Source organism: Nelumbo lutea, chromosome 5 (genome assembly GCF_056320005.1).
Source record: "Nelumbo lutea isolate HS-2025 chromosome 5, American lotus-T2T, whole genome shotgun sequence".
Classification (NCBI taxonomy): Eukaryota; Viridiplantae; Streptophyta; class Magnoliopsida; order Proteales; family Nelumbonaceae; genus Nelumbo; species Nelumbo lutea.
In genome coordinates this window covers 84,317,263-84,331,731 of record NC_142688.1, presented here as the reverse complement: position 1 = coordinate 84,331,731, position 14,469 = coordinate 84,317,263, and the positions used below count along the sequence as shown (strand labels likewise).

Genomic DNA, 14,469 nt, shown 5'->3' with positions numbered 1-14,469 from the left:
TTTTATGACTAAAATGGTCATTACATTATTCACATGATGAATAAAAGAATATGAATAAATGCATTTACCCAAATAAGAGTAAATTCATTTAACCAGATAAATAATTTACCGTAAAGCAAATAAAGCATAAAACAAATCAACTAACATACCAAGTCAGCTTATTCTTAGTCTTTAGCATGAATAGACCAAAATAGAATAATTTGGATTCATAATGTGGGTTGCTGAACAAGGCATTAAACTGATAAAATTACAGATTTGGGATAGTAAGATATGGTTACTCAATAAAATTAAAGAAATCTAACTTGCCACGCACTTGATAATGAGTGGATCGGGACCCACACCCACCATGTATAGACAGAGTACATTGCAGAGATTTATTGGGACAAAATCAGTATGAATCATCATCACTATTTTTTACTGATGGATGTGTCTCTTCTCTCTTGTTTCTTTTTCTTCTTTCAAATATAAGAAGCCCTCCCAAAAATCTATGTTACTACCTTCCTCATTTTAATAAAAAATTTCTTATTTAGAAAAAAATTAAATTATGATTTAGCTATTTAAAGATTGAGAAGTTATGGTTCAAAACAATAGAACATTTGAGAGGTGTTCAACAACGCGGTTGGTTTTGTTTTCAAAAACAAGAACAATTGCCACATCTGCATAAATAATATAATTTTGCTGATGTTGCTGTTGTTTTTGTTTTTGAAAATAAAACCAAACACCCTACGTTTAGATATCTAATAGTGTTTAGTTGTTTCCTTTTGTTTGGAAACCATTTGTACCAATAGCTTAAGCATATATATAAGTAGGACTATGTCAGAAACCTAATCCAATATCCGATCCAATTATTTTGGATTTGAATGTTAAAACCTGCATCTCTTTAGATTGAATGTAGATTTAACCCCTTCCAATCAATTATGATCAAATCAGTATAATCATACAAAGTTCATAATTATAAATTAAAAAGTCATTATTTTTTAGAAAAATTATGAAAATTTTTATTTCTTAAGGACAACAAAGTGAAACCAAAATCTGACCAATTACAACCCAATATAACGGGTCAAGGGACAAAGTGAAATGACAAACTTATGTGCAGCCATGTAATTGGTTACTTTAATCTTGGATGAAGACATTTGAAACAGATCAAAATGCATATGAGATTTCATTACTGGCCAATGAGATGTCCCACATCAAAGGGTGTAGTAAGAAGAAGAGCATTTCATAATATATTTATAATAATTAAAATATGTTTTATTTATTATTAGTTAATAATAATAATAATAAATAAAATGTTATTTTTAATTAACCAATAAATAATTATTTATTTCAGATATATAATATATTTTTTATTAATAGAATATTATTTTTATTTAATAATCTTTTTATGAATTATAATATTATCAAACAGTTCATTTTTAAGGGTAAAATAGTAAGATTCACAATTTCAGATGTAGGAGAATTGATCCAACTCAAATGATATTATTTTTTTTTCAGAACCTCTAAAAAGTAGAAAATCATTTCTAGTTCTTTTAAGATTCAGACCTGAATAATATCTTTTTAACTTTTCAGATATCAGATTTCAAATTTATCAAATGCCACCTAAGTAATAAATTTAGGCCCAATTTGATTCACAGGAATAGGGGTCTGGAATCAGAATGGAATGGGCTATTCCGATTCCAACTGTTTGGTTGGACGGAATCAGAATTCCATTCCCATTCCTGTTGGAATGACATTCCCCCATTTGAGGGAATGGCCATTCCCTGCCTGTTCCTTGGGAATGGAATCTTATTCTTGCTGAGTCTAATTCTTATTTCCATTCTTGTCTGAATCAAACAGGCTATAGGAATAAATCATTCTGATTTTGATTCCAAAAGATTTTGAATGTGATTCTAACTGCAAACCAAACATACCCTTAATCCTGAACAAGAAAATGTTTAGAGGTTTCCAAATCTTTATTTGGGGCCCTATGATGTGGACTTTGAATCTGCTATAACTATAAACAAGATATGTACAATGTGCAATGAAATCCAATCCGGAATTAATCAATTATATGTTTATTGATTGGATTTTGTTGCCCACTCATTTTTAGCTGATGAAGAGATCCAAACCCCCATGTTTTTTTTTTTTGTTTTATCTTTTTGAAAATTTTAAAATATATGTACAAAAATTGGGGAGAAGAAAAAGCGTCATAAAATTTACTCACTCTGATTCTGCCTTTGTTTATATGCCCGTTTGGGAGGGCTGAGCTGAACATTCAATAAGCTATGGTTCAACTTCTTTGAGGTGTTTTCGAATAAATTAAGGAAGTTAATGCACAACCAGAAATATGATTGACACCTTAAATGGTGTTTGTGTATGACCCACCTTGTTTATAGTCATTTGAACTTTAAAATTAGGTCCCGTTTGTTTTTTTGGTAAATTACCCAGGTAAATGTGAAGGGATAGGATATCCATCACATGGATGCCCAAAGATTGCAGAATAAGGGGGCGAATTTCAAAAATTTTTCTCTCCCTTCAACTGGGAATCGTATTCCCTATTTAGAAAATCATATTTTCAATGATCATTCTTGAACCATAAACTGAACCAGATCTGAACCAAAAAGAGTAGGGAGAGATTATACCTGATACGGAAAAACAGTATCTCCCAATGGAGGTGTTCACGCCCAAGGAAGGATCCAAAATCTGCTCCAACTGAAGATGGCGCAGTGCATGATGGAGCAGAATCAATAGTGTTCTTCCAAAAGAACTTGACCCTTCGCAAGAATCAATAGGATGGCTTGTGAATACAGCTCTAATCAATCTTTTCTCAAAAAGATTGGTATCAAGATCGAATCTTGATTACTCCTGTAGAGAGGAGGAGATCGAACTGTCGGAGGCGGCGGTTGTAGGAAAGAGGCAGCAAAAGAGTATTCGCAGGGTGCAGAATTCTCTCTTCTTGTGATCTTAGCTATGAAGACAAGAGTGTGTTGGTTGCATGTCTAAAGGTTGCTGCCCCCTCCTCCTTTTATAATCTCAAAGGGATCAACTCCTAATCCCATTAGGAGTTGGAGATCCAAATCATATTTGGATTAAAAGTCACTTTAAGTGATAAGGGATAACCCTTATCTTATCTGCAGATCAGATCAACCATCTCCTAATCTAATTAAGAGGCTTCCAAATCTAAATCTTATTTAGATCTTGGACTCTCTAAGTGGATAGGGTCTGGCCCAATCCTGTCAGCTGATCCATCTCAGAATTCGCCCCTTTAAGTGACTAATCAAAGCAACCCAGTTCGAAATGGGCTTAAGGCCCATTTAAGGTTATGTATTCACTTAGCCTTCCAAACTGCTGCCCAGTTGGGCTTCCTTGATTTACACATTAGCCACATAGGTTCAGCCCAGCCTTTGTTACAAGGCCTGGCCGAATACACTGTTAAGGACAGTGCACCCCCTGAAACCCATCTTATGGGCTCTATGGGCCCAAAACTTACCCTAAGTGGTCTCTGCGCCAAGCCACCTTGTAACACGCAGGGACTGTGAGCAGATGCAAGATTAGCCCATCAGGTATTATCCTCAATGGTCTTACACTTAACCTCTCAGCCCATAATGATCATACACTGCCCGACAAGAGATGACCTCTCCCTCGGCTGCAAGGAATAGTGTTGCACTCTCTACTTATATGGATCCCGAGAATTAAAACCTTTTGCAAACCTTTTAGAAACCATTATATATATACTTTTATATCTCATATAAAATATATTTTGCAAAACAAATCTCAACGATTGAAATCGGCTGTCGGCAGTCTTGGTTTCCATCAGTGAGAGTGCATCCCCGATCATTAGCTTTGTCCGACAAAGGGGCTGATCCTGTCACTATGATCACCCACTCAGATGAATTCTCAGACTGTCCCAACATACCTAGGTTTTGACCCCCGCTAAGGATTTCACTAATTGGTATATCAAAGACAGCCTAATCCGACACCTAGTGCAGTATAATAATCGAGTCTAGGGGTCGGGTGTAACTTTTCAGTTTTTCCCATCAATCTCCAAGGTCCAGGGCAATACTGGAAATCTGGTCCAGTTCATAGATTCAATTAATCCTACACTGTATGTGCCTAGGGTCTCACCCTGGCAGATGAGACAGGCCACCCCAACCGACTTGGTGGCACCATAGCGTCAGCCTTATCAAGACAGGTCTCCCAAGACCGATCCACCGGCTGTGAACATTCTAAACTAACATGAGTCTCATTAAGTGTCTAGTTTAAGGGTATTACACATAAACATACCAAGGGAACATGAATCAAATATGCACTTTTATTCATTTACAGTAAACTCATAAAGTACATCATTTTGATTTAAGCTAAGGGCATACAAAAACTATCTAACAGCTCCCACTTGCACTTAGGTCCAATCAGGTATAAGCCGGAGTTCCATGCTTTCCACGTGTTTGTCAAACACTTTTTGTGATAGTGGCTTCATCAATGGGTTTGCTACATTTTCTGCTGACGCTACCTTCTGAATCAGGACGTCCCATCTACCAACAATCTCTCGCAATACGTGGTACTTCCTCTCGATGTGCTTCGACTTCGAGTGGGCTTGTGGCTCCTTAGCCTAAGCAATAGCTCCATTGTTGTCACACAACAATGGGATGGATGATGTGCTGGACGGAACTACTCCCAACTCGTGAACGAACTTCTTCATCGACATGGCTTCTTTGGCAGCCTCACTTGTGGCAATGTACTCGGCCTCGGTCATAGAGTTTGTAGTGGACCCCTGTTTGTTGCTTTTCTAGCAAACAACACACGATCCTATCATGAAAAAATATCCAGATGTAGACTTTCTATCATCTGGATTTGACTGAAAATCGATATCTGTATACCCTTGAATCTGTAGTGACCTACCATCGAATACTAGACAAAACTCTTTTGTCCTTCGAAGGTACTTAAATATGTTTTTCACAGCAGTCCAGTGCTCCTACTCTGAGTTGGCCTAAAATCTGCTTACTACACTCACTGCCTGAGCAATGTCAGGACGAGTGCACAACATGGCATATATGATGCTCCCTACGGCAGAGGCATAGGGAATGTCTTTCATGCCACCAATCTCCTCAGAAGTCTTAGGAGGCATCTTCTTGGAGAGAGTGACTCCGTGCCTGAAAGGAACATTTCATTTCTTGGAGTTTTCCATGCTGTATCTTTTGACTATTTTGTCAATGTAGGCAGATTGGGATAATCCTATTATCCGCTTTGATCTATCTCTATAGAGTCGAAGACCTAGTATATATGAGGCTTCTCCAAGATCTTTCATGGAGAATTGCTGTGAAAGCCATATTTTCACCATAGTCAACATTCCTACATCATTCCCAATGAGTAGAATGTCATCTACATAAAAAACCAAGAAGGTAACCTTATCTCCACTGTACTTCCCGTAGACACAGGGTTCATCTGGATTCTGCTCGAAGTCAAACGATTTGACAGCAGAGTCAAAAAGGATGTTCCAACTTCTAGAAGCTTGCTTAAGTCCATAAATGGATCTATTGAGTTTACATACCATGTTTTTCTGACCTGCAGCAATAAAGCCTTGCGGCTGTTGCATATAGATATCTTCAGTAAGATCTCTATTCAGGAATGCGGTTTTGACATCCATCTGCCAAATCTCATAATCATGGTATGCTGCTACAGCTAGCAGAATCCTAATGGATTTAAGCATGGCCACAGGTGAAAATGTTTCCTCATAATCGATGCCCTCTTTCTGAGTGTACCCTTTCGCCACCAGACGAGCTTTGAAGGTTTCAACCCTACCATTGGGGCATTTCTTCCTCTTGTAAATCCATTTGCAACCAATTGTTTTTACCCCAGAGGGTGGATCTAGTAGAGTGTTCGATTGTGCGCATATGCCAAGCAAACAAAAACTCGTATATTATCATAACAAGGAGGTTGCCCAAATAAAAGTTCATAGGGAGCCTTTCCCTTCAACAGATTGGATAATGTTCGATTAATCAAATAACAGACAGTCAATACACATTCCCCAAAAAATCAATAGGCATGCTAGAATGAAAACACAATGCTCGGGCAACATTGAGTATGTGGCGGTGTTCGTGTTCACCCTTCTGTTTTGTTGAGAGGTCCCGACACAAGTGGTTTGATGAATAATACCATTTTCAGCAAAATATCTAGCCAACTAGGCAAACTCAATCCCATTATCAGTACGAATCACTTTTACAGGTTTGTCAAATTGCCTTTGAACCATAGCAAAAAAATTTCGAAGAACTCGTCCCACTTCCATCTTATCAACCAGAAGATAAATCAAACACCTATAGAAAAATCATCTACTATTGTCAAGAAATAATGAAAACCACAAGTTGCAGTTCTATAAGGACCCTATAAATCACAATGAATTAACTCAAAAACATCAAATGCATTATTATTACTAGAAACAAAATCTTCTCGACATTGTTTTGCTCGGAAACATATATCACAACCCTTAATACTTTCATCATTATTATTCTTAGTACTAACAAAAAGCAACAACTTAACAATTTTATGAGAAGGATGCCCTAACCTTTGATGCCAAATATCACACGTCATGCTCTCTGTAATCTTCATTGGTTTTGCTGATGCAATGCTCTGGAAATAATAGAGTCCCTCTCGCTGCTCACCCGCTCCAATCAGCATCCTTGTAGTGCGGTCCTATATCACGCAGAATTTATTAGTGAACTGAGCAATACAATTTGACTCCTCAATTAATTGCGACACAGAAATTAAATTGCAATTCAAACTAGGCACATATAAAACATTAGTCAGTTTCAGATGATCGTCCAATGCAATTGTGCCTTCTTTCTCTTCTATTGTCATTTTCTCATCTAGCATCATGACAAAGCATGGAATGACATCTTTTATGTCTCTCATCGACTCGAGGCTTCCTGTCATATGATGAGATGTCCCTATGTCTATTATCCATTTTGACAATTTTTGCTTACCACTTAGTTGTTGACTCTCCTCTTTCTATGTGTTCAAAAGGTTGAGTAACATGTTTCACTACTCACTACTTAGTCCATTGAACCCAGTCTTGACTGCATAAATTGATTCTCCTTGAGACGCATTGCCTTGCGCAAAGACTTTGGCTGTATTGGCCTTGACTTGGCCGCCACGACCTTTTCCTCCTGCCCCTGCTCCTTGTTTCTGTCCACTACGCCCACGGCTTGCTCCACGAGCATGATTTTTCGGCCGATCACCCCACCATTTAGGGTAGCCGATCAGTTGGAAACAAGACTCTGCATTGTGGCCTGCCTTGTTGTAGTGAGTACATACCACGTTCTTGTCTTTGCCTTCGCTTTGCCTCTTCCCTGCTTGAACTGTGATGACCACAGGTTTAGTCTTCTCTTCCTTTGCGCGGGTCATGGTTTGAACTTGCTCTTCCTGAATCACTATGGCATAGGCTCGACTCAAGCTTGGCAAATGTTCTATACTTAGTATATGCGAACACACACTTCCATAGACCGTGTCATCTAGCCCCATAAAAAATTGATGAAGTTTCTCTTCATCTCGCTTCTTATTCCATGCCCTGCTTATGTCGCAGCTACACTTACCACATTGACAAGTGGGATATTGCTCATAATTTCCCAAATCATCTTGAGTTTGCCATAGTAATTCATAATCGTCATACCCCTTTGTTTGCAATTCGCCATCTCGGATTTGAGTTGTTGAACTCGTAGTCCATTACCAATAGAGAAACGCTCCTTTATGTCGTCCCAGAGCATCTTTGCAATCTCTGTGTACGTTATGGTTGAACGTAAATTAGGTTCAGTCGTATTCAGAATCCATGACACAAGCATGGAATTTGCCATCCACCAATCTTCCAATTCCACCGAATCGTCCGAAGGTTGTCTCACTGATCCATCGATGAAGCCAAATTTCTTCTTGGCTCGCAGCGCCGTTCTTATCGCTCGAGCCCATTCATCATAATTGTTGCCTCTAAGCTAAATCTGTGTGATAATGGTACTTGAATTGTCATTGGTTGATAGAGGGTAGGGCGAGATCATATTCTTTGTCAATTGGCCACCACCCTATTCTTTTTCTTTGTTTTCAGCCATACCGACTACTGTGTTTGAAAACCCACAATCGGCGGTAGAATCGCCACAAAAGACAGAATCGATCTTTGGATCTTCCTGCCGCAGAACTTCGACTCGCCAGAAACCCGTTAAAGATCAAGACGTTATGATCGAGAATGAACCCCCGAGTTCTTTGCCTGTTACTCGCACTCTCCGGAGTACAAGAAGAAGAACCGTTCAAGAAAAGGAACAAGAGAAAGAAGACCCTAACATTTTAACCGAGCCCCTTCATCGAAATTTCAATTTCTTCCCTTCATCGACGATAGATTTTCGTAGCCTTGGGGAGGATGGCTCTTGTTGCATTCAGTGTCTCCCTATCCACTGTCGCGACCTTGACTCTTCTGATTCAGAGGGAGGATCATATCTACTTATGGATTTGATACCATGTTAAACCAGAGCTTGGCTGGTTGATTCTTTCTGTATTTCATTCATTGAGAAAACTCAAATATATATACATGGCTACAACCCTACAATCAAGCAACTAAATCTCCTAAGTTTATGGCAACTAAAACATATCTTTCCTAACTGAAATATACATGATATACATGCCAAGGAAAGGAGATATTCACGGGAAAGGAGATGAGGAGATATAAGGAGATATACACGAATACTAGTTTCTAATTTTCAGCACAATCCTAACAAAAAAGAATGCCCCCATAGTATTATTTTTCTTGAATTATCCATTTCTATGTTATCCTAGCTTTTTAGAAAGTACATACCATAGACGACCATTATTCAACTATGTCCTACCTAGGTCTTGGGAAGGGTATCTTGTGCACAAGGTGGCTGCTTTTACACCAAAACGGGTTGTCTCACACTTAGGGGGCGTTCTTTGTTTAGATTCTGAGAGGGGGTAAAGTTGGCCAATGTGATTTTGGTTCCCATTGACCAAGAATTCCATGTTCTTTTTTTAGATTTATGTAGAAACCACAAAGGGTTTATTTTCTTAAGTATCACTTACCCATCTTCTAAATGGGTAAATAACTTTTCCATTTAGGGGGGAAATTGCAATGGGACAAAAATACCATTTTTAATAATGAAATTTTATGACTAAAATGATCATTGCTTTATTTACATGAAAAATAAAACATCATAGGTAAATGCATTTAACCGGACAAATAAATTACAACAGGGCCTTACATATCCACCAAGTAACACTTTACCAACCGATACACTCTCTCCCTCCAGCCTCCAGGTAATAACTAGATGGATGCTCTGAACCTTGTAAAAGACGTTGTATGAAACCGGAATCGGCCTTGAGATGAAGTGGTAGACTGGTCAATACCATTCAGTCGACCCCTAGTGAACTGAAACTGTATTGTCCGTTTGAATTCTGATTGAAAGCTTTTGGCTTTGGTACTTCTACTTCAACCCAAGTGGACCGAAAGTGATAAGAAGAAACTATAAGGCGAGGTAAAATAATTGAAAAAAAGAAGAAAGAAATAGGAATAGAAAACGTTCTTCCGTTGGACCCTCTATAGCGTGAAATCAAAGCCGTTCTTCTACCGTTGCAGTTCAATCTGATACATTCACCTTCTCCAAAGGTTCTAAAAATGGATCAACGTATCTGCTTTTATTGATTTAAGGTCCGTCTATCCCCTAAATCAGGTCAGGTCCAAGGTTTTGAAAATCGGACGGATCAGTTGATCGGACAGGTTGACCCCAAAATCAGTCAGGCAATCAGTTTCGACCGTCTATCCTCTAAATCATGTCAGACCCAAGGTTTTGAAAATCGAACCGGTGGCTAAAAACGATTTCATATCCGATCCGATTTTTAAAACCTTCAAGGGTCCCTTGTACGATCGATCTGACATGACCTGAAACATTTTCTCGCTAAATATATTTATATAATATGTCAATGACTGTTTTGGACATTTTATTAGTTGTAATATCAATATGGTTATGGTTTTAGCATATAAGGGCAACTTTTTGCCCGGAGTATCAATTAAAAATAATATTTTTATAAATAGTCTTTTTGGAAAAATATCAAGAAAGGGCAGACAATGTTCATCATCTTACTCTGTGAGAGAATCTCATCGTTAGAAGCTTCTTCGTAGTCGATGCCGATGACTTAGAAGGTCAAACTCTCGAGCATACAAATCAAGATATTCCATGATCTGATTGTTGTTATTGTTTGGAGCATACAAATCAAGAAGGTCAAACTCTCGAGCATAAAAGAAGGTCAAACTCTTCTTTTACGGTAAATGGCCATGGAAAATCTGAGAATTCATAGATCGGTGTTTGGAGCTTGGTAGTCTCTAAAGTTTGCGTCCAAACCCCACTAATTCATCCCTGGATTTGAAGACGATTAAACTGAAAATGCTCTTAACGTCCCAGAAAGCGAATGGGCAGTCGTGTATAAGTCTCCATCTCCAAGGACTCACAGAACCTCCGCAATCCGCAATGCTTACCGTAGGATCATAAGATTCCGGCCATATATTCTATAATTTTTCCTTATGAATCCATTGTTCCTTTCATCGCTCTTTCTTCCCTTGTCCGCCCATTCCTTTCATTCCTCTTATCTTGTTCGCCCATGTCAATGCGCAAAACGGGACTTGCTGGATTCACTGGTTTCATTGTTCCTCCATTTGCTCCAACAAAAACCTTCTCTTGTCCGTCTCAACGTTCCGCCCAAGCCTCACCGTCGTCTTCGAATCGGATATATTCGCATGAATATAGAGGCAGACGATGAAGACCAGGAATAGTATCCACTGCCCTTCGTTGATATTTTTCCAAAAAAACTATTCAATGTAGTTTCTCAGCCAGTTTGTCACTGCCAAACATCAATCCACAAAAACCCCGAAGTAAAGAAACCAGCAACGTGTTGTTTGGTGGACAATCAAAATCAAGCTTGATTCAGATGTAGCGACAGTTCCAACATCGTGAGGGTATTTTTGTAAATGTAATAATAAGTGTTTTGAATCAAAGTAAAGTGCGATTTTATCTGTACCTAATCACAACAAGAGTAATTAACTAATAAAACCAACAGATCACAGGGAGTTCGGTTGGACGTAGAAATTCAGGTCAAATGAAAAGGGTTACTTTCGTAATTAGAAGTTCACTTCCCCCCGACTGGTCTACACGTTTAGGCCGGCCAGCTGGAATCGGGATTTTCCGTTTTCTACTCTGATAATAAAAGTCGGAACGAATTGACGGAGGTTGGGATTTTAAATCTATTTCCTATAAATACTCGCTCTTTCACTCGATTTTTCGGTTACTAGCGCTCTGATTTCTCGTCTCTCCCTGTTTCCTCTCCAACACCCAGCTTATCGCCTGATATTATCCCTCTCCCGCCAAAAGAAAGGAGGAAAAAATAAGATACCTTTTGCGTTAAAGTTTTTGCAGCTTCAGCAAACAACACTGCTTAGCTTTTCTGGTAAAACAGGGGTGAGGAGTGAGAAGGGAACCAACTTGTTCGAAGTTTAAGCTTTTGGTATTCCACAGTCTCTAAGAAGCTTCATGACTCGAACATTCTTCTTTAGCAGATAAAGTGGTCTCTTTTTCTTTCCGTTAGAGGAAAGATTTTTCAGTCTCTACCTTCTTCTCTTAGTGTTTTCAAATTTCTTCTGATAGTCGGATCCCATAAATTCTAGCTCTCCTATTAAGTGATTTCCACTGAAAAAGACCTATTCCATCTTCTTTCTTTACTCATTTTCTGATCCTTTCAGTAAATAGGAACCTTGTCTGAAGTTCTTTTACTGGAATACAGTGTATTTGATTTTGCTTAAAATTTTCCATTAGGTAGGAGAGCTTGCTACTTTGCTAGTCAGTCCATTGGTTCGGCTTTCTTATCTCATACCTGTCGGAGTTGCTATTACATGCTCGCTTTCTCCTGATTGTTTTGATGCAGCGTGCGAACCTGGTTCTACTACAGTCGATTCACCATCTTGTGTGATGAATCCGACCTGCCGCTCGGACTTAGAATCCGGCGTCTTTGTAACTCAGTCACTGAAATTTTCAGAGCATGTTGTCAGAACAACGAAACTAGTTCAAGGCCGGAAAGCCGCCGGAAAATCAACTGGTTCATGCGATTCTATACGGCAGAAGGTAGTGAGGATTATCTTCACTGACGTTGATGCTACGGACTCAAGCGACGATGAGGGGGGCAACGAGACCGTGCGGCGTGTGAAGAGACACGTTCGAGAGATATTTTTCGACAACGTGCACACTAACGTGCGCCGTGAGGTGTCAGTTAAGAAAAGGAGGTCGCCGGAACCTGAATCTGATGGAACTTGCTCGAAAAGATTCAGAGGCGTACGGCGACGACCGTGGGGACGTTGGGCCGCGGAGATACGGGATCCTACACGGCGGAAACGGTTGTGGCTCGGTACATATGACACGGCGGAGGAAGCGGCGACCGTTTACGATAAGGCTGCCGTTAGATTAAAGGGTCCGGACGCCGTTACAAATTTCCCGGCTTTCCCTGGAACAGAAACGGTCGCCAAGGGCGACGACGATTTAACCAAGGCCGCGGCTGCGGTTGCGGCAGCTAGGTCTCCTACTTCGGTGCTCTGTTACGATGGCCTAACGGCAGCGTTCGACAGCTTCGGTTTCGGAGATGTCGACGCATTTGGATTCAACATCGACGACTTGCCGTTAACCCTGACGGAAGCCAATTTTCCAAAAAAGTACTTTGGGGAGGAAGAGTTCGGCGACTTTGACGTGGAAGATTTCCCCTCGGAACTAATCAGATGCTGAATTAGAACCATGAAGAAAGGACCAGATTCCAGATTTTCGCAAAAAACTACGAAGATACCCTGTAGCCGTTTTTATCTTGAAGGGCAATACGGTCCATAAAAAGATAAGAGTGGATGCTTCTTCCCCTCTCTCTCTCTCTCTTTTATAATTTATTTATAGCCGTGAGTTAAGCCGATTTGCCGGCGATTTTGCCCGCCACCGTGTGTGAAAGACAATTTTGTGTCCTTATTATTATATTCAATTATTTTATAGAGAGAAATTGATAATAGTTTATTTTCTTGTTCCTTGCGAGTGTGAAAAGCTGTCAATCAAAGAGAGAGACGGGTAGAGAGAGGGAGTGACCGAGGGAGAGAGAGTGTGCAGTGTGGTGTTGTTTCCTTTCCTTGATTTCCACGCTTAGGCTTGGAAAAGCAAAGATTTTGCCTTTTGAATTTGAATAATAATAGAGTATGATAATTGATTCTAGGGCCTCCACGAGTTCACTGCTGATAAAATGGGCTTTACCGGTTACTCTAGGTTCTGGGCTTTAATTGGAAGTCGACGGAGTATGACACCCTCAAAAGCTTTATGCTATGCTATCACGTGCTGACGTGGTGTTTCCAAACTTCCAATAGATAATACCACACTGATAATGGCTCAGCGCTACCCCATTTTACTAAATCACTACTGGAGCCAATATCATATCACACGAAAGCTCTTGTGTTTGTCCACTGCTGAGTGCTGAATTGGGATCTGCTCCTCAGAGAGCGATCCTCACACGACTTCACAGACACATTCATAGTTTTGAAAACCGGACCGGTCGGTCGGACCAGAAAAATAAATGTTCAATTTCATTCTAAAACTACTTTTTAATTAAAAATCATTGATTTGGTCGGTGACCCATTATTTAAATGGTTAAATCGTAGAACCATTGACCTGATAATAACTTTTGGAATTCACACTGCGCCCCACAATACATTCCGACCTTATATTGGGAACATCTCCTGATAATGTCTGATCAATTCCTGTATTATCATGGGGAGGTTGGGGTGTGCTGTGGGGCATTGTGGGGCGCCCCCTTGTGAACTGCAGATGTGAACTCTAATTTTTGGCAGTTTTTTATTTTTTATTTAATTTAGAATGGGCCATCCTTTGAACCAAATGGTAGGAGCATTCAATTTAAGAACTAGTCCCCACAATGGTTCTCTGTCGTTAGGTTTTAAAAACCTTGACTACATCCTACCGTATACTGGAAACATCTCTCATATAGATAAAACATAATTCATGTAACTAAATCTCATATAGTTGAAATAAGACTTAAAGTGATGATTATGATCAAATTAAAAGTTTGGAAGCTCATGATTTTTCCAATTCTATGGGCACCAGCTCAAATTCAATAGTCCAATTTATTGGTTAGTAAATTACCTCGAGTGACATTATTGGATGGTACAGAAGAAGATTTACCAAAATTAAAGGTGCTAATCAGATATGTGTAAAAATCAGATGGAAAAAAGAGCTAATCTGATTGATTGGAGAGACAAGATTCTATGATTGCACGCTCGCTTCCAGCGGTTGGTTCATGTTCTTCGGAACATAAAACAAAGCCTCCAGAAACTGAAGCTCCCCAAACCCAATAAACAGCTCATATGAGGCCCCAAATTAAGACAATATTTCTTACTTTCTTCTTCTCTTTTTGTGTCTTTAG

At 39.4% G+C, this 14,469-nt stretch overlaps 1 protein-coding gene across 1 annotated transcript; it reads left to right on the top strand.

The window, feature by feature from the left end:
* The first annotated feature begins 9,188 nt into the window (after positions 1-9,188).
* On the top strand, positions 9,189-13,069 carry LOC148853202 (pathogenesis-related genes transcriptional activator PTI6-like). Its single transcript, XM_088947844.1, has one exon. It carries the CDS (start codon positions 11,982-11,984, stop codon positions 12,783-12,785), a length of 804 nt encoding a protein of 267 aa, XP_088803970.1. The 5' UTR covers positions 9,189-11,981; the 3' UTR covers positions 12,786-13,069.
* The last annotated feature ends 1,400 nt before the right edge of the window (positions 13,070-14,469 follow it).

Bases quoted from the DNA above. Each gene is read 5' to 3' on its own strand.
- LOC148853202 (XM_088947844.1), top strand. From the start codon at position 11,982: ATGAATCCGACCTGCCGCTCGGACTTAGAATCCGGCGTCTTTGTAACT.